Genomic DNA, 20723 nt, shown 5'->3' on the forward strand with positions numbered 1-20723 from the left:
ACTGAGCCCGTGCACTCCGGAGCCTGCATGCCACAACTAGAGAGAAGCCTGTTCACCGCAATGAAGAGCCCACGTGCTATGAGGCCACTATTACCCTGATACCAAAACCAGACAAAGATACCACAAAAAAAGAAAATTACCAGCCAATATTATTGATGAACATAGACGCAAAAATCCTCAACAAAATACTAGCAATCTGAATTCAACAATACATTAAGGGCTTCCCTGGTGGCGCAGTGGTTGAGAATCTGCCTGCCAATGCAGGGGACACGGGTTCAAGCCCTGATCTGGGAAGATCCCACATGCCGCGGAGCAACTGGGCCCATGAGCCACAACTACTGAGCCTGCGCATCTGGAGCCTGTGCTCCGCAACAAGAGACGCCGCAATAGTGAGAGGCCCGTGCACTGCGATAAAGAGTGGCCCCTGCTCGCCGCAACTAGAGAAAGCTCTCGCACAGAAACGAAGACCCAACACAGCCAAAAATAAAATAAAATAATTAATTCAAAAAATTTAAATAAAAAAACCAAAAAAACCCCAAAAAAACACAATACATTAAAAGGATCATACACCGTGATCAAGTGGGGTATATCCCAGGGATGCAAGGATTTTTCAGTTCTGCAAATCAATCATGTGATACACCACATCAACAAACTGAAGAATAAAAACCATATGATCATCTCAATAGATGCAGGAAAGCTTCTGACAAAATTCAACACCCATTTACGATAAAAAACTCTCCAGAAAGTGGGCACAGAGGGAACCTACCTCAACATAATAAAGTCCACATATGACAAACCCACAGTTAACATCATACTTAACAGTGAAAAGCATTTCCTCTAAGATCAGGAACAAGACAAGGATGTCCACTCTCACTACTTTTATTCAACATAGTTTTGGAAGTCCTAGCCATGGCAATCAGAGAAGAAAAAGAAATAAAAGGGATCCAAATTGGAAAAGAGAAAGTAAAACTGTCGCTGTTTACAGATGACATGATACTATACACAGATAATCCTAAAGGTGCTACCAGAAAACTATTACAGCTCATCAATGAATTTGGTAAAATTGCAGTACATGAAATTGATACACAAAAATCTGTTGCATTTCTATACACTAACAATGAAAGGTCAGAAAGAGAAATTAGGGAAACTATCCCATTTACCATTGCATCAAAAAGAATAAAATACCTAGGAATAAAGCTACCTAAGGAGGCAAAAGACTTGTACTCCAAAAGGTGTAAGACACTGATGTAAGAAATTGAAAATGAGACAAACGGAATGATACACCATGTTCTTGGATTGGAAGAATCAATATTGTCAAAATGACTAGAGTATCCTAGGCAATGTACAGATTCAATGCAATTCCTATCAAATTACCAACTGCATTTTTCACAGAACTAGAACAAAAAATTTTCTAATTTCTATGGAAACACAAAAGACCCCGAAGAGCCAAAGCAATCTTGAGAAAGAAAAACGGAGCTGGAGGAATCAGGCTCCCTGACTTGAGACTATACTACAAAGCTACAGTAATCAAAACAGTGTGATTCTGGCACAAAAAACAGAAATATAGATCAATGGAACAGGATAGAAAGCCCAGAAATAAACCCACGCACCTATGGTCAATTAATCTATGACAAAGGAGGTAAGACTATACAGTGGAGAAAAGACAGTCTCTTCAATATGTTGTGCTGGGAAACTGGACAGCTACAGAATGAAACTGGAACATTCCCTAACACCAAACACAAAAATAAACTCAAAATGGATTAAATGTATGACCGGATACTATAAAACTCCTAGAGGAAGGTATAGGCAGAACACTTTTTGACATAAATCACAGCACTATCTTTTTGGATCCGTCTCCTAGAGTAATGGAGATAAAAACAAAAATAAACAAATGGGACCTAATTAAACTTAAAAGCTTTTGCACAGCAAAGGAAACCATAAACAACACAAAAAGCCCATCTACAGACTGGGAGAAAATATTTGCAAATGATGTAACTGACAAGGGATTAATCTCTAAAATATACAAACAGCTTATACAGCTCAATATCAAAAAAACAAACAACCCAATCAAAAAATGGGCAGAAGATCTAAAAAGACATTTTTTCAAAAGAAGACATGCAGATGGCCAACAAACACATGAAAAGATGCTCAACATCGCTAATTATTAGAGAAATGCAAATCAAAACTACAATGAGGTATCACCTCACACCAGTCAGAATGGCCACCATTAAAAAGTCTACAAATAATAAATGCTGGAGAGGGTGTGGAGAAAAGGGAATGCTTCTACACTGTTGGTGGGAATGTAAATTGGTACAACCACTATGAAGAACAGTATGGAGGTTCCTTAAAAAACTAAAAATAGAGCTACCATATGATCCAGTAATCCCACTCCTGGGCATATATCTGGAGAAAACCATAATTAGAAAAGATACATGGACCCCAATGTTCATGGCAGCACTATTTACAATAGCCAAGACATGGAAGCAACCTAAATGTCCATCGACAGAGGAATGGATAAAGAAGATGTAGTACATATATACAATGAAATATTACTCAGCCATAAAAAAGAATGAAATAAGCCATTTGCAGCAACATGGATGGAGCTAAAGATGATCATACTAAGACAGACACACAGACAAAGACAAATATCACAAGGTATCACTCATATGTGGAATCTAACTAAAAAAAATGTTACATGAACTTATTTACAAAACAGAAAATGACTCACAAACATAGAAAACAAACTTATGGTTACCAAAGGGGAGGGGGAGAGAGGGATAAATTAGGAGTTTGTGCTTAAAATATACATACTACTATATAGATAACCAACAAGGACCTACTGTATAGCACAGGGAACTATACTCAATATCTTGTAATAACCTATAATGGTAGAGAATGTAAAAATAAATATATATATATATAACTGAATCACTTTACTGTATACCTCAAACTAACACAATATTGTAAATCAACTATATTTCAATAAAAATTAAAAAAAAAAACAAAGTTGGAGGCCTCATACTTCCTGATTTTAAAACCTATTTCAAAGCTACAGGCTTTGAAACAGTGTGGTACTGCCATAAAGACACAAAGACCAACGGACTAGAACAGAGACCCCAGAAATAAACCCTGGCATATATGGTCAAATAATGTTTGACAAGCATGCCAAGACAATTCAATGGGGAGAGGACAGTCTTTTCAACAAATGGTGCTGGGAAATCTGGACAACCACGTACAAAAGGATGAAGTTGAACCTTTACCTAATACCATATACAAAAATTAACTCAAAATGGATCAAAGATCTAAACATTAGAGCTAAATCTATAAACTTCTCAGAAGAAAACATAGGGGAAAATCTTATGACATTGTATTTGGTTATGATTTCTTGGATATGACTCAAAAAGCACAGGTAAGAAAATAAAAATAGATAAACTGGACTACATCAAAATTTAAAACTTTTGTGCATCAAAGGACACAATCAACAGAGTGAAAAGAAAACCAACAGAAAGGGAGAAACTATTGGCAAATCATGTCTGATAAGGGTTAAGTTCCAGAATACATAAAGAACTCCTACAGCTCAACAACCAATAAATAAACCCCATTAAAAAATGTGTAAAGGACTTGAATAGACATTTCTCCAAGAAAATTAAAAATGGCAAAAAGCACATGAAAAGATGTTCAGTATTACTAATTACTAGGGAAATACAAATCAATATCACAGCCATTAGGATGGCTACTAGTTAAAAAACAAACAACCCCCCCCCCAAAAAACAAAACAAAAACCCAGGAAATAACAAGGCTGAGGAGGACGTGGAGAAATGCACACTTAACATCAGTTAAGATGGTAAAATTTATGTGTATTTTACTAAAATTAAAATAAAATATTTTAAAAGACCTTTTCAGGGGGGTGAAAAGTCAAGCCAGAGAATGGGAGAAAATTTTTGCAAACCACATATATGACAAAAGATTCATATATAGAATTTATAAAGAGCTCTCAAAACTCAAGAGTAAAAATAGTAATGTAATTAGATATGAATAGATGCTTCACTCAAAGGGGTATGTGATGGCGAAGAAGCACATGAGAAAAGATGACCGTTATTAGTCATTAGGGAAATGCAAATTAAGACCAAGATGAGATATCACTACATATTTATTAAAACAGCTAAAATAAAAACTAGACAATACCAAATACTGGTGAGGATGCAGAAAAACTGAATATCTCAAAAACTGCTGGTGAGATTTCATAAAATTTTCTGGCAGTTTCATTTTTAATATATTTTTTTAAATTTTATTTCTCTCATTATTTATTTTGGCTGTGCCAGGTCTTAGTTGTGGCATGTGGGATTTTTTTTTTTTTTTTAGTTGCGGCATGCGGACTCTTAGTTGCGGCACTGCAGACTTATTAGTTGTGGCATGCACATGGGATCGAGTTCTCCGACCAGGGATCAAACCCGGGCCCCATGCATTGGGAGCGTGGAGTCTTACCCTGAACATGAAATTTTGATTCATACCCTTTGTTCACGTTGCTATTGAAGGGTCTGTCTTCATGCTGATGTAAAAGAGCTGCTTAGATACTTGAGGATACAGATGCTCTGTTAATTTTGTATAACTCTTCCCCTTGTGGGTTATTCCCCTTTTAATTTGTGCAAGGAAACTGTATGGGTAGAATTGTGTCCCCCCAACAGAACTTTAAGTCCGAACCCCCAGAACCTCATAAGTGACTTGATTTGGAAATAGGGTGGTTGGAGATGTACTTAGTTTAGACGAGGTCACGCTGGGGTAGGGTGGGCACCTAATCCAACGTGGCTGCTGTCCTTATAGAAAGGGGACATTTGGACATATGTGCACACAGGCAGAGCCACGTGAAGACAAAGACAGAGGTTGGGGCAGTGCATCTACAGGCCAGGGAACAGTGGCGATCACAGCAGACACAGAGCTGGGGAAAGGCCTGGAGCAGAGCCCCCTATGGCCTCAGGGGGAGCCAGCCCAGCCCAGCCCAGCCCAGCCTCCATCTCTGACTTATAACCAGAGCTTGGAGGCCATACATTGCTGTTGTTTAAGCCACTCGGTCTGTGGTGCTTTGTTACGACAGCCCCAGGGAACTAAAATTATTACATAGCTCCCAGTTTAACTGAGACAGGCATCGTCTCTCCTTTATAAGATCTGCATTTGTTCTGCTACTTAAAAAGCATTTCTTGTCACCAATTCTAAAAATACTGATGTGTTTTTCTGGTATCATGCTTTACTTTAAATTACTCCATGTATTCAAAATATACATTTATGTATGACATAAAATAAAAATTACTTCTAAAGAATTAGCCAATTATCTCAGAACCACTTATTAATAATCCACCCTCTTTTCATTGATTTAAAATGTCATATTATCATACAGTAGACTGTATTTGTATAAGTCTGAGTTTATTTCTGGATGTTCTGTTTTGTTCTCTGATATATCAATTGAGACTGGCTGCAAAATAATTTTCTTACTATAACTTTTTATTATGTTGTAAAATCTGGAAATCAAATTTCACCATTAGTCTTCTTTCTCTTTTTCCTACCGATATTTTCATGGTTATTCTGACTCATTCCTCCAGATAAACTTTAAAATAATACTGTCAAATGTTCCCCCAAATCTCTCTGGCATTAACTGCATTAATTTTATAAACAAAAACAGGGAGAACTGGTAACTTTACAACATTGATTTTTCCCATCAGAAACTCCATCTCTCCCTCCAAATTTCTATTTCCCTTTACGGAGTTTTGTCATTTTATTTGTATGGGTCCCACACATTTCTTTTTGAGGCTTCAGTATGAAAAAGTTTTAAAATTTGTTCATACTTTGAAATGGGACCTAATCAAACTTACAAGCTTTTGCACAGCAAAGGAAACCATAAACAAAACGAAAAGACAACCTACAGAATTGGAGAAAATATTAGCAAATGATGCAACCAAGGGCTTAATTTCCAAAATATACGAACAGCTCATACAACTCAACAACAACAAAAAACAAACAACCCAATCAAAAAATGGGCAGAAGACCTAAATAGACATTTCTCCAAAGAAGACATACAGATGGCCAATAGGCACATGAAAAGATGCTCAACATGGCTAATTATTAGAGAAATGCAAATCAAAACTACAATGAGGTACCACCTCACACCAGTCAGAATGGCCATCATCAAAAAATCCACAAACAGTAAATGCTGGAGAGGGTGTGGAGAAAAGGGAACCCTCTTGCACTGTTGGTGGGAATGTAAATTGGTGCAGCCACTGTGGAGAACACTATGGAGGTTCCTCAGAAAACTAAAAATAGAGCTACCATATGATCCAGCAAACTCACTCCTGGGCATATATCGGACAAAACTATAATTCAGAAAGATACATGCACCCCAATGTTCATTGCTGCACTATTTACAATAGCCAAGACATGGAAGCAACCTAAATGTCCACTGATAGAGGAATAGATAAAGAAGATGTGGTACATATATATATAGTGGAATATTACTCAGTCATAACAAAGAATGAAATAATGCCATTTTCAGCAACATGATGCAACTAGAGATCCAGTGAAGTAAGTCAGAAACAGAAAGACAAATACCATATGATATCACTTATACGTGGAATCTAAAATATAACACATGAATCTATGAAATAGAAACAGATTCAAAGAGAACAGACTGCTGGTTGCCAAGGGGGAAGGGGTTGGGGGAGGGGTGCAGTGGGAGGTTGGGGTTAGCAGATGTAAGCTTTTATATATAGGATGGATAAAGAACAAGGTCCTACCGTACAGCACAGGGAACTATATTCAATATGCTATGATAAACCATAATGGAAAAGAATATACATATAAAATAAGAATGTATATATATGTACAACTAAAAAAAATTTGTTCATTGTTTGAAAGGTATCTCTCTCCAATTTTTTCAATTCAATTTTACAATTCAATTGTATTTTGTAATGACCAATTTTGGTGTGTGCAGAAGTATGTAGTTGCACGTGTATGTTAATGTCTATTTTAAATTTCATCTAGATATTTTGAAACCAGATCACTTTACTGAGATTATTAGTTTTAAAACTTTTCTAGTTGATTTGCTTAGTTTTCCAAGAAGATAAGCATATCAATAGCAAATAATAAGTTTTTCTCCCTCGTATTTATTTAAGGGTCTTATTTCCTTTTCTTGGCATATTACACTAGCTAAAACACCCAGAACAATATAAATAAAATATTCTTCTATTTCAAGTTGCACTAAGAATATTTTTTACATCATGAGTGGGTCTTGAAGGCAGAACAAATCTACAGAGACTGGAAGTGGATCAGGGGTTTCTGGGATGGACTGTGGGTGGCAGGCTCTGTATCTCAACTGGGATAGGAGTTATGTCAGTGTGTATATTTGTCAAAAGTCACTGACCCGTACACTTAAAATTTGTGAGTTTTTGTTGTATTGATTTACACATTAATACAGTGTTGGGTGTTGAAAGCTTCTTTTTTTTTTTTTAATAAATATATTTTATTTATTTATTTATTTTCGGCTGAGTTGGGTCTTCATTGCTGCGCGGGCTTTCTCCAGTTGCGACGAGTGGGGGCTACTCTTCGTTGCACGCGGGTTTCTCATTGCAGTGGCTTCTCTTTGCTGTGGAGCACAGGCTCTAGGCGTGCGGGCTTCAGTAGTTGTGGCTTGTGGTCTCTACAGCTCAGGCTCAGTAGTTGTGGCGCATGGGCTTAGATGCTCCGCGGCATGTGGGATCTTCCCGGACCAGGGCTCGAACCCATGTCCCCTACATTGGCAGGTGGACTCTTAACCACTGCGCCACCAGGGAAGCCCCTGAATGCTTTTAAAGGTTCTATTGCACTGATAATGGGGCTGTTCTCCTCAAACAGGCTGTGATGATGAATTGTTCCAATCATTCTTTTCTCCCCTCCACATTTTATGCATTTAAAAAAAATTATAACTGTAAGACACAATCACAGCACAGAAGTGTTTAATATGCAGTTAAGCACCATGAAATAAAAATGTAACCCAAGGCACAGTGGTTAAGAAGCCACCTGCCAATGCAGGGGACACGGGTTCGAGCCCTGGTTTGGGAAGATCCCACATGCCACGGAGCAGCTAAGCCTGTGTGCCACAACTACTGAGCCTGTGCTCTAGAGCCCGTGAGCCACAACTACTGAGGCCGCGTGCCACAACTACTGAAGCTCGCGTGCCTAGAGCCCGTGCTCCGCGACAAGAGAAGCCACTGCAATGAGAAGCCCGCGCACCGCAACGAAGACCCAACGCAGCCTAAATAAATAAAATAAATTTATATTAAACAAATGTAACCTGAAATGCCACCACGGCAGGGATTACCATCAACATTTCTTCCCTCTCACCGACCCATTTAATCACACTTACGTGTGTGCACACGTGTATGTGCACACACACGGGCACCATGTCACCTGCCACTTAAGACATTTCAATGGCCCACAAGACTGCCCGGTCTGGCCTTTGCTGTGACAAATTACCACAAACTCAGTGGCTGAAAATGATGCAAACATCTTCTCTTTCAGTTCTGGAGGTCAGGGGTCTGCAGAGGGTCTATGCAGGGGGGCAGCTGTTTCTTTCCGTTTCCAGCAGGTAGAGCTACACCTGGCTCACGGCCCTTCCTTCATCTTTGCAGGTGGCGGCAAGCATCTGCTCCCCCGACTCTGCTTCCTTCTTCTGTCTGACATTTCCCTCCAACCCCGCCTCCCCTTGGTAAGGACCCTTGTGACAACACCGGGTCCCCTGGACAATCCAGGATTATCTCCTACCGCAAAGGCCTTAACTTAATCATGTGCAAACACCTCCACGTAAGGGAGCGTTCAGTCTCCACGGGTTAGGACGTGGACATCTCTGGGGGCTGCTGTTCACCTGGCCACCCCTCACCTCTCTCTCCAGACTCGGGCTCCAGGGATCCCCCCCCAGCACCCCAGCTGCATCGCCCACCTCTCGGTGTCTAGAACACAGCACATCAGGACGTTTTCACAGAGAAAGGAGACCATCCCCATAACAGAAGAAAAGGGATTTCCATGCCGTGGGAGGGTGAGGAGAGTAGCAAAGCTGGGAACTGTGACAGAGTGCCCAGAGGAGGACACCCTGGTGACGAGGATTCTAGGACATTCGCCACTGCTTCTGGGTCGTGTGTGGAACCAGCCTCAGGCTCCAGCATGAACAAGGGACACAAGGACACAGCGCCCCTGACATCTGGGCCTCGTCCGCAGCCCAGCCTCCGGCCGAAGAGCACGGTGATGGCCAGGAGGAGTGACCAGGTAGAGCCACACGACAGGACAACTCCCAACGACGTCAGATTTTCAGACTCCAACCCACCCGCCCACAAGCTCCATGGGGAGACCTGGAGGTCAGATGTGCAGACGTCCACTCACCGCGGTGGAGAGGCGTGAGGCCAGCGTCATCTCCAGGTTGCCCTTCAGGCCCACCAGGGGCGGCACCAAGGTCAGCAGGTCCTTCACCTCCGTGAACACGGGCCAGTGCTGCGGGGAAAGAACTGGGGGTCAGTCCAAGCACACGTACCGTGCCTCTCGGGAACTGCTCGAGAGATACTTCGACAAGTCCTCCTTCCCTGTAAAATGAAAAAAACTACCCAGTTTCTTAAATGGCTTTAAACTAAACAGAGTAATGATCAACCATGAACAGTGGCCCAGGGAGCCCCTTCCTTCTCTGGCTGCCGGGAGACCGGGTCTGGGCCCGTGCCCACGGACGGGGAACTGCTTTGTCTTGTGTACACATCTGTAGAAACAGGAATGAGCCCCCAACTTCAAAGTTGGGGATTTCTTGTGGGATTTCTCACGGGTGAGCCGGCAGGACGATCTGGGCTGGGCAGGGACTCCCCGGCCCCAAGGCCGATGGGTGGGGCCCAAGGTCACGTGGGGGCCCTGGATTTGTGAAAACTGATGGAATGTGTCTCTATCACTTGTAAACAAGTAAAAATGTAAAAAGAAGGAACGGGAAGCACAAGCACGTTTCAAGAGAACGCGAAGACGTTTCTTTGTGAAGGGAAACTAGTCCTACCTGTTTAACATGCAGTTAGACTGCCCCTACCGGAACCAATTTTTCACACCCCATCTGATCCGACTAGCTGCTTTCGCCTCCCTGGGCCTGAGCTGTCTGTGACCCTCCACAGAAGCTGGTCCTAGAAACCCTGCTGCTCTGTGAGCTGGGAGGCAGGTGGCGTGGGGTCTGGTTCCCCGTCCCCAAGACAAGAGTCCCCCTACCCCGGGGGCCCAGAGGGTCATCAAAAGAGCCGCCCCACAATGCGTCTTACGAGACCTGGAAGCAAAGGGGCGGGCCAGGCCCTCTGAAGACCCCTTGGTGTCCTGAGATCTGGGAAGTTTCCCGGACTCACAGTTACGGTTCCCTCTCCTTTACCTTTTCTACAAAGCTGGGAAGTCGAGAACCCAGTCCCAGCTTTGGTGGAGTTAACAAGCCTTCCTCTCCGAAAAGTGCAGAAGGAACGTGTCACCGGCCAGGGGGGTGCTGCGTCCTGTCCAGCAGAGGCCCCTCCCGCCTGGGAAGCCCCCTCCCAGGGGCTGGCGCTCTCACCCTCCTCCCACCAACACACAAGACCGAGTACCCACCCCGCAAGTAAACCCCCTTCTCTCAGCCCCCTTCTTTCCCGGCACCACTGAACTTGGCTGCCGCACCTGAGACCGCTGTGTGCGGGGTGACTCCCCGTGGGAACCCCTCCCCCGCTACGTGACGGGCACACCCCTGTCTCCACGTGGCTGGCGGGGCCTCATCCTGTCCTGTGCTGACCTCTGATTGTCCCATCTTGGCCTCCGCTGAGGGCTCCTCATCTCCCTCCTGACCTTTTACATTTTTCAAACGTAAGGGACTGGAGGCATCCCTGGTGGCGCAGTGGATAAGAATCCGCCTGCTAATGCAGGGGACATGGGTTCGAGCCCTGTTCTGGGAAGATCCCACATGCCGTGGAGCAACTAAGCCCGTGCACCACAACTACTGAGCCTGCGCTCTAGAGCCCACGAGCCACAACTACTGAGCCTGCGCTCTAGAACCCGCGAGCCACAACTACTGAGCCCGCACGCCCAGAGCCTGTGCTCCGCAGCAAGAGAAGCCACCGCAATGAGAAGCCTACGTGCCACAACTTAGCCCCTGCTCGCTGCAACTAGAGAAAGCCCGCGCACAGCAATAAAGACCCAACACAGCCAAAAACAAAAACGAAAAAAAAAACAAAAAACAAAAATGAAAGGGACTTATTTTCTTTCTCCAGACAGGAAGGCTGCAAAGGTCTAATAACCGTCTCTGCTTCTTCAACGTGGACACAGACATCTCAGTGCCCACAGTAACCTTGAATCTGTGGGACCGACTCACCCACGACTGTTACGCTTTCAAAGGAAAACCCAAGGTCAGCCATTGCCAAGATGCCGTGTCCGCGGCCAAGAAAGTCCCTGTTCCAGGATACACGGAGCCAGGCCGGGGGAGGTCAGGCTGCCCGCGAGGAACCTGAGGCCCCGGCACACGCTCCCGCCCACCCTTCCCTGGACTCACCCCGTCCACTCGGATCTGCTTCTGCCAGCAGTACAGCAAGGTCGTGACCCCCTGCCCTCTAACCCTGACTCCCCCTCCTGCTTCGGTTCTCCCTTCTCTCCAAGTCCTCTCCCTTCCAAGGCCCAGGCCCCTCCCCACCCCACACAGGGGCGGCAGGAGGTGAGCCTGCGGGCGGTGGTCCCATCCTCCTGCAAGGGGTCGCCTGGGCTGGGCCACAGGCACGGCCGAGGAGAGTTGGGAAGGGGCTTTAGACACGTCAGGTCAGACGACCACGAGGGGCTACTCAGGGACAAAGTCAGCAAAGGTGGACGGCGCCAGGAGAACAGAAGGCCAGGGCCCTGGGGACACCAAGTCCAAGGGATGAACAGGGCTGGAGCTGCCTGACCTGCAGACCTCTTCAGGGAGACCCTGAATGGCTCAGGATTTTGGTCACCCACTCCCAGAGCACCCTGACGGCAGCTGGCTCCATAACCTGGCTCACGCCTGCCCCCGGCCGTGGACAGCCCTGGACGTCCCACAGGTCCCCCGCCCAAGACTCCACGCTGACCCTGCTGCATGGACCCCGTGCGCTGGCTCTTGCACTTGGGGGTGGTCTCTCAATCACGCCTACAGCCCCCAGCTCTCCCCTGCAGCCTTGAGCAGCACCTCTGGGTCATCTCAGACCCCAGCAGCCAGGCAGGACAGCCCCTTACGACCCTTCACTAATTCCAGTCCTGGGCACGCAGGTCCTCGTGTTCCGCCAACACAAAGGCAGTGCAGATCGGGGCATGAGGAGTGGGCGGGGCGGGGGAGCCGAGGGGCTGCGAGCCCTCCGTCTGGCGGGTTAACGCACCCCTCTATCCCGAGATGGCTCACCGAACTGCGTGCTCACCAGCTGTGCGATTCTCTCCACGCCTGTGCTGGACCCCAGGGAAGCAAAACGTGACGTTTGTTTTAGAACAAAGAATGAGGACAAAGTCAACAAGCCTTCACCCTCGGCGGCCGCCCCCCTGCCCACACGCTCGCCCCCTCCGTGGCCTGCACACACGGGCCCCCTCACCGGGACGTTCACTGCTGCTCACCCACCCTGGGAACGCCACCTCTGAGGCCCAGCAAAGCGTCTGCAGAGCCTCCGACCTGCCCCTCCTCCTTTGCTGCTTCCGCCCCCTCCCCGTTGTCTGCAGGGGGGCCCAACGGCCACCAGACACCCCCGCCAGGAAGGTCAGCTTCCGCTCAGGATTCAACCAAATTCGCTCAACAAACGAAGGAGGAACTGGATGACAAGTGGCTCTGTCCACCTGCCCGGCGCTCGGCTCTTGGCTGCTCCGAGCAGCCAGCCTGTCTGGTTCAGCCCTGATCTGGGAAGAGTAGTCACATGCGCTTTCATGGTCCCTGGTGCCCACGTGTGCATGTAAACCCCAAAAAGGCCTGGAATGACACACACGACTCGATAGTAAGGGACCTACTGCGACGGAGGCCGTGGTCCAAGAGGGCTTAACCTCTCTGCGATGCTTGTTCCATAAAAAGAAACACTTACACCTTGCTTGTGTAATTGAAAAATAATTTTTTGAAGACACGAAACTGATACTCTGGCCACTTACTGGGCCTCAATCCCCAGGCCCAGAATCAGAGACTCCCAGCCCCAAAGAGCGTAGGTGAAACCTGCACCCAGCCAGGCACAGAGCCACGCCGGGGACCGCCCACGAGGCGCGGCTGTCGGGCCAGGTGGTCTACCTCACTGCGGGCTCGGGAGCCCCGAGGCCCGGTGTGAATGGCTCCGGGCAGGCACCAGCCTGGGCACCGCTGGAGCCAGGAGCCCCCATGATGTGGGCTTCCCTCTGGGAGCCCCAAGGCTGCCTCCTGCACTGCCGGGAGGGGTGAGCAGGGAGGTGGTGAGCACCGGAACCCAATAAACGGAGGGCCCTTGACCCTCACGCACCCTGTCTGCAAAGTGGGGACGAGGAAAGGGCTGTGACGCCCAGAGCTGTTCCATCCTCCCAGTCGCTGGCCCCCCCGAAGCTGAAGGCTCAAGGCCAGACCTGCAGACAGCCTCCCCCACGTCTGCTCTGGGCCCACCTCCCAGACGGAACCCGCACGCGGTCCGGAAGGGCACTGCACTCTCCAGCTGGACACCCTCCTGACCTGGCCCCGGGGCACCTCCGCTGATGGTCAGGCAGGACCCCCTCTCCCCGCAGGGCCCCACCAAACCTCCTGGACTCTGCCGAGCTCTCGGCCGCCTGTTCTTGGCCCCGAGGCCCCATAGAAAGGGTCACGGGTGGGCATGTCGGGGACACGAGGCCATGCTCCACGCAAGGTGCTGGGGAAGGTCAAGGAGGGAGATTCAGGGTGGACCCTCCCAGTGTCTGCAAGGCCCAGGGAGGGTGACAGACCCTGGGGCAACTCCAGCGGAAGCAGCAGACAGGAATCCGGGTCTCCAGCTGGCAGCACGCGAGGAAGTGCCCTGTCCACTGGGCAGGGCGGCCAGAGGCCGCCCCGAAAACCTTGTTCAGAGCCGGGTACCTGGGTGTCGGTTGCCCCCTCCAGCTCAGAGACAGGGGCACGGCGGGATGTGAGAGGTGACGGCCCCTCCCCCCGCATGCTCACGTACAGGCCCCAGCGGCTCGAGAACACACTAACTCCATAAGTGACCCAAACACGGCTCCCAGAGCCGACCCAGGGCATAAACAGACCCCCTGGGCCTCCCAGCAAACACCTCTCCTGATGGAGACCCCCACGTCTGCATCCCCTTGTGCGCCTGGACCCCCGCCGCACTCAGGACCCTGTCCTCCCGCTGAGACCCCCCCTCCAGAGATTCTGGGGCTGGAGGAGCGGTGCCTGGCACCCTCGCTCGGGCCAGCACACCAACCTCACGACGCTGCCCGGTTCGCAGGTGGAGAGACTGAGGCAGGATGCCTGAGCCCCTCAGGTGGGGAGGGACCGGCGGAGCAGGACTCGAGGCCCCCCAGGCCCTGCCTAATGGCTCTGCGTTTGCTGGAAGGAGAGCGGTTCGAGCTCCCAGGCTGAGGAGTCTCATGCAGGCTGACGGTGGAGGGTCGTCAGAAGCCTCTGTGACTCTCAGACACTGAGGTCCCAGGAGGACTCTCCTGCCAGCCCCCCGAGCCCGGCCCCCTGCCCGACCCAGGGGCCTGTCCTGTGTGTGATGCCTGGTCCCCCAGCCCAGGGCCCATGCTGCCCCTCGCCTCGCCATACGCACTTGGACGGTGTTCATCAGCAGGCCGGCCGTCACCATGCCGAGGCCAGATAGCAGAACGGGCACCACAACCTGGCCCACGATGGTGAAGGTGGTCTCGGGGAGGCCCCCGCGGGGGCAGCGGGTGAGCTCACAGCGGAAGCCTCGCAGCTTCGAGCCCTGAAAGCGGAGCTCCAGGTCCAGCTGGGTGACCACCATGGCCAGGCCGGTGACGCATTCCCTGGATGTCCAAGCCTGGGCGCCCCCAACACCGGACTCCGCCCACACCAGGATGTGTTTCCTAAGGAGTCCACCCGGGCAGAGCTGCCAGGCGCCCTATGCTGTGGACAGTGTCCACTGCCCCTCGGCCGAGGGCCAGAGCCAACGGTGACAAACAAAGGCCGGGTGACTCAGCCTCGCTCAGGGCTCAGTCACTCCTGCTGTCCACTCCCCGAAGATCAGGTTCTCCTCCGAGAGTGGCTGCCGTGCCCGGTGGGACCTCCCTCGGCTGGCCTCCCACGAGGAGGCTCCCTGTCCCCTGGAGCGACCTTGACAGCGTCCAGCTGTCCGGCCCACGCTGGCTCGGGCTGGACCAGAGAGCCGGAGCCACGTGAGGCCTGGCCTTGGTGAGGCCGCACGGGGCCTGGGGACATCTCAGCCTGAGGAACCTGCTCCTCGGGCCAGGTCTGAGCCCCTGAGGACTGTCACCCCTCAAGGTCGAGAGGCCTGAAGGCCCCCAAGAAAGAAGCTGTGCCCTGCGGCCACTTGACCTAGGTGTCGAGGGGCTCACGGCCACAGGAAGAGGCTGTGTTCACAGAAAGAATGCAGCCCTGCTGTCTCTCAAAGGACAGAGACTTGTAAGGTGCTTCTCAGAGGCCCAGGCTTGCGCCGACAGCGGTTAGACCAGCCTTGAGCTGCTGTCCCGACCCCGACCCCGAGGAGAGGGGGTCTCTACGTGGAATAAATGAGTGTGTCCACTGTGCATGCCACAGGTGCCGGGGACAGCGTCCAGGCCTGAGGGCGGGCTGAGCAGGGTCAAGGCCAGAGCCAGCAGGAGCCCAAAGCCGAGGGCTGGATGCTCGCTCACACCTCTTGTGCACCTCGGCCGGCTCCCCTCCTTTGGACAGTCCACCCCACGCCCAAGCCCAGCCCTCAGCACCCTAGGTCCCACTGGGCTGGCCAAGCCCGAGTCCCTCCTCGCCAACTCCAGCCAGAGCCTGACGGCCGTTTCCCTCGCACCCACGATGTTTCGCTGCATCTTTCCTCGCCCCCTTCACTTTCTCATGAAGCCCCTCCCAGGAGCCAGACAGAAGGAGCCCCACTTCCCAGCGAGGGCTGGGGTCTGTCGGCCCCTTGTGTGTGAGCGCAGGAGACGCTGCCCCCGTCCAGTCCTGGGCCCCGATCCTGGGGTCCTGACGGCTTCCACCGCCCACCTCCGGAGATGCTGGCGCTCGGGACCCCGCCACCCCACCGAGGAGAAGCTCGGGTGTGTTCTGGCTGCGGCCCCGTGAGCAGCCAGCAGCAGCCGTCCTGTCACAGGAGGGGATGGTCCTGGACTGTGTGTCCCACCAGCTGCTCGCTGAGTGGCGTCCAAATGAAAGATCTGAGATTAAACTGACAGCGGGCTTCCTGCCAGCCACAGAGTCAGGCGCGGTTTGCTGCAGAGCAGGAGCAAAGGGGACCTTCTCAGATAATGCAGCAACTCCTAACCTCCCTGCGCACCCCAGACTCTCCCTGAGCTTTCAGGCCACAGCCGACCCCCCGTGCCCTTTCACGTGCACACACGTCACATTCCGTCCATCACCAGACTCTCAAGGCACCCCCGGGCCACGCACCAGGAAGCAAAGGTCCCGGTTTTGCAAATGAGAAGCTGACGGCCCCGCGAGGGTTTGCGCATGACCACCCCCCAGTCAGCCTCACAGGCGGGGCCAGGACCTCGACCCCCGACCCCAGTGCCCACTGCCCCCGCTGCTGCCCGCCTCTGAGGTGAGGGTCCGTTTGTTCACACAGGAGTCTGAACCAGCAGGAGGCTGAGAGAAACAGCACATTTCTAAGGAAAGTGTGGCAGAAGTTGACGCGCCTGAGGCCGCTAGCTCGTTTCAGACAGACCCCTCTCAGCGGGCCCACTCTGGACGCTGGCTGCCCCAGTCCCCAGGCCCGCAGCTGGACCGGCCCACCAACTAGCGATTTCTTTCTCCTGGCTTCGGCACCTCCTGTGATCTCTTTACAGTTTTAAAAGCGGTCGAACGTCATAATACAACGTGAAATCATACACAGTGGGTCCCTGACCACTCTCATCAGGACAGAAGATGTGGAAATAGACAACCGCTTGCATGATTACATATGGGAAAGGTCCCTAATTCAGCAGGTTATAAATCATTACAAAAATGTTTCTCATTTTTGTTTAAAAAATAATGAGAAATAAGTACACACACACAAGCAGTGAACAATTTAGTAGGTTATATACCAAAATGCTAAAAGGGGGTACTTTTAGGTGGTGGGATCCTAAGTAACCTTTATTTCATAGCTTTCTGTATATCTATTGTGATTATTTGCTTTTATAACCATCAAAAAATAAACTGTCACCAAAAACAAATAAAAGATGCCATCGTGTGCGGAAGATTACTTTCCCATGCAACATGAGAACAAAATATGTCAACACAGCTCACTGGCTCACAGTCGAGGAGATCGGAAATGTGACTTTCACAGGAGCTCAGGAGCATAGTGGAAAGTCTCCAAGGGCCTGAGCTGGATTCTGGGGCTGTGCTGGGCCTCGGGAGGAATCTGGGTCAGATGCCAGGTGGCTCTGGGTGACCTTGAAGAGTCCCTGCCCTTCCCGGGCCTGTGACCACCTCCCGCCGCCCCACCAGAAGGGTCTCAGCTCACGCTGCTCAGAACCACCAGGCGCCCCGGACACGGGAGCCCAGCCCCTGCGCACCCAGAGCTGCGGCGTCAGAACCCCCCCAACCCCTCAACTTGCGGGACAGTTAGGAGGGGCCGCGGAGGGCAGGCGCACGGCCGGTCCTCATGTCAGTCTCGGGGTCCTCGGTGGGAACAGCTTTTTTCCCAGGAGCACACCTTCCCAACGGCCTCCCGCCCTCTCGCGGGTCACCTTGAGCCTGGGCTGGTTCTGAGCGAAACGGTCACTCTTAAAGGCCTGAATCCCCCCATCCTGTTGAGGTCCCAGAGATCAAGGCAGTTATGTCCTCAGCAACAGGAAAGGTCGTCTTCATCTTTGCTTCCAACTCGGCTGGCAGACGCACCTGCCGGTGACCACGTGGGACCGAGTGCCCCCGCCCCGGCCATCCAGCCCCCTCGCCACGCAGGCCTCAGCCCAGAGCCCCCTCCTCAGGGACGCCTTCCCGGCATTCCCCTCAAGGCTGCTCCAGCCGTCATCCAGCTCTGCCCCTTCGTTTCTCCGTAGCCCTTGCCGCTGCCTAACCCCGACTCATGCCCCTGTCGCTCCCTGCTCGGCCGTGACGGCCAAGAGCAGGCCCGGCACCCCGTCCACCGCGGCATCCGGCACAGCGCTGGCCCGTGGCCCACGCGTGTGCTGTGTGGACGAACAAACAAGCAGCATTATAGAAGCAGACAGAAAGAGACCCATCAGCCTTCCATGAGTTGAGCCGTGTAGGGCCCACATTATTCCTATGATGTGCTGCCTGGACACCTGGTAAAGCCAGCAGGGCCTGGGGCAGCCCCACTGCCACCGCCCCGGCCCCCGAGGAGCCCACGGAACGCAAACGAGTCAGTCACAGCCCCACGGGAACCAGTACGTGTCCCTACAATGCCCGCCAGCACAGCCTCTGGCAGCTGGTGCTCCTGAGCGCAGCCCTGAGGGCCCCACGTGAGGCACGCCCTCCCTCGGGCCTGGTACGCGGGGCTGACGAACTCTGCACTCACCTGTCCAGGCGCAGGTCCCTCAAGAGGAGGCCGTCACTGCAGCTGGCGTCACGAACAGGACAGCCACCCCTGATGGCGCACGCCCGGCAGCCTCACCAGCTGCTTTCTGCTGACTGACCAGCTCCCGACACGGTGAAGGCCGCCGGGGATGGAGCCCCGCTGGCCGGCTTGTGCGCGAGCCGCCCCAGGGTCACCACCTCCCCGAGGCCGGAACGACGGTGAACGGACCGTATCAGGCACCCCTGCTGCCAGCCTGACTTACAAATTGGCTGACGAAAGGAGACCCCATGGCACTGCCCTCCCCGGTTAAAACAGTTAATGCGGCCCAACGCAGGCCACCACGTTGAGACTGGCCCTCGGGGTTGAACCTGGTCTCGCGAGGCCTACTGAGGGAAGGGGGTACCCGCTGCTCTCCACTTGACCGCCCAGCTCTGTTCTTAAACCTGGCAGAGACAAACTGCCTCGCAGTGGTGACCGCAGCCGTAAAGCTGGGGCCCCGTGCTGTGGGCCCCACACCCAACACCCATCTCGTCGGGACACTGACCGCACCCAGGCGGCAGCCGGTAAACGCTGTGCCCTGCAGATCCGGCTAGCACGCTCCGCTCAGCGCCCACTTCAGCACTCTCGGCGTGCCGACCTTCGCTTCTCCCAGGCGGACCTGCCGCCGCAGGCTCTCTGCAGGTCGGGCCTTTGCTGCACCTTCCGCGGGGCTCGCGCTACACGATGGCCGCCCCTCCACAGACTCACGGGACACCTTCCCTGAGACACCCGAACACTCACAAAGGAGCCCCCCCCAAAGAGGATGGGCCGCCACGGCCCTCGCAGGGCGAGCCTCCCCTCGCTCAGACCCCTAAGACCCTCTGCTCACCGGGAGCAGCCCATCCTGACATGCGAACACAGCCCAGCACCTGTGCGGGCTTTGTGGATTCTGGAGGTGACCGTCTTCACGTGCAAAGTTTACTCCTGCCCATTTAGGCCGCACTTGCCGAGCAGCCTGCCTTGAACGGGCCCCTCCGACAAGAGGCTCCATTAGAGCCGGCAGGCACCCCCATCGGGCCCCGGAGACGCCTCCGCTGAAGAGAACCCTCAAGAGCCTCCGGAGCCCCTGGACCACTGAGGGCTTTAAGCTGACGCCAGAAACTTCCCCCGGCCTGCGCCGCCCACCAGCTGAGCCATGACGCAGGTACACGCCCTGCTCTCCTGGGAAGTGGGCCCTCGCAGCCCGGCTGCCCGTGGGCCTTGGGAGGCATGGCGACCAAGGAGGGCAGCCTCAATACGGGGCGGGGAGCCAACCCTGGGCCCCCGGCACCTCCCACCCGCAGGGGGCGGCCTCCCTGTCCTGAGTCAGATGCCACAGACCAGAGGAGGTGACCCCCAAACCTGGGCTCCTGGGAGCCCCCGAGATCAACTGGGTGGGCCCAGTGGGGTCTGTGCACTTCGTGGGTGTCACGGTGGCGCTCGGCGGATGTCACCACCCTCCCATCCTGACCGGATGTCCCTGGTGCAGGACCCGAGCCACCCAGTGGTCAGCACAGGTGCCCGACCTCCAGGCAGCACCTCAGCACCGGCCGCCTGGCTCTGTGCCTTTTAGATGCCTGGGCCACTGCCTAAGGGCCGTCTCATTTAGGGAACGAACTCTGGGAACCCCGCCTCCTGGACACTCCAAACACACAGGGTGACAGATGTGTCTGCCTGCACTAAGGCCACAGGCCTGCTGGGACCCTCGTCCTTCCACTTCTCATGGGGACAGCCACCCCCCTGCCCCCGCCCCCCGAGGCCGGCGCTGAGCCGAGGGGCACAGCGGCCCTCCCGCAGCTCCTGCTCAGTTCCAAGGCAGCAAGAGGAGCCCCTGGCGTCAGCACTGCCGCAGGTACTGGCGAACGCGGACTCGCCCTGGGGGGAGGCACACCCACACCGGCCCCTCAATCGCCTTTGCTGGCCACCAAGGGGCCCCCGTAAGTTCTGCGTCCCGTCAAGAGCCCACTCCCTGGAGGTCCCGGTCAGCACCAGGTCTAGGCTGGTATCAGGGCGTCCAGGGTCAATGGGGTGCAAGGCCGTGCGCGGCTGTGGCATGGGGGGAGCGGGGGCCCCGAGCGGCCTCCACTCCGT

The 20723-nt window shown here is 52.4% G+C and overlaps 2 protein-coding genes across 9 annotated transcripts in view; one reads left to right on the forward strand and one right to left on the reverse strand.

Moving 5' to 3' along the window:
* Positions 1–13132, forward strand: part of ZXDC (ZXD family zinc finger C) — a 70935-nt gene extending 57803 nt beyond the window's left edge. Inside the window, exon 10 of one of the 2 annotated variants that reach the window (XM_082413940.1) lies at positions 11265–13132. In XM_082413940.1, the coding sequence (XP_082270066.1) occupies positions 11265–11340 (76 nt within the window). In that variant the 3' untranslated portion in view covers positions 11341–13132. Of the gene's footprint in view, positions 1–8654; positions 8719–11264 lie in introns of those variants that run through there. The other variant, XM_082413942.1, reaches the window with a different exon arrangement.
* SLC41A3 (solute carrier family 41 member 3) overlaps positions 1–20723 on the reverse strand; it is a 67525-nt gene that overhangs the window by 29976 nt on the left and 16826 nt on the right. For 5 of the 7 annotated variants that reach the window (XR_014251042.1, XR_014251043.1, XM_082413994.1 and 2 more), the window contains exon 3: positions 9400–9507. Coding sequence is in view for 5 of the 7 variants with exons in the window: in XM_082413994.1 (XP_082270120.1) it covers positions 9400–9507 (108 nt within the window). In the remaining 2 variants the exon portion in view is untranslated. Of the gene's footprint in view, positions 1–9399; positions 9508–9661; positions 10145–14735; positions 15091–20723 lie in introns of those variants that run through there. The other 2 variants (XM_082413996.1, XM_082413997.1) reach the window with 2 other exon arrangements.

The sequence above is a fragment of the Balaenoptera physalus genome (assembly GCF_965194825.1).
Source record: "Balaenoptera physalus genome assembly, chromosome: 11".
Lineage (NCBI taxonomy): Eukaryota > Metazoa > Chordata > Mammalia > Artiodactyla > Balaenopteridae > Balaenoptera > Balaenoptera physalus.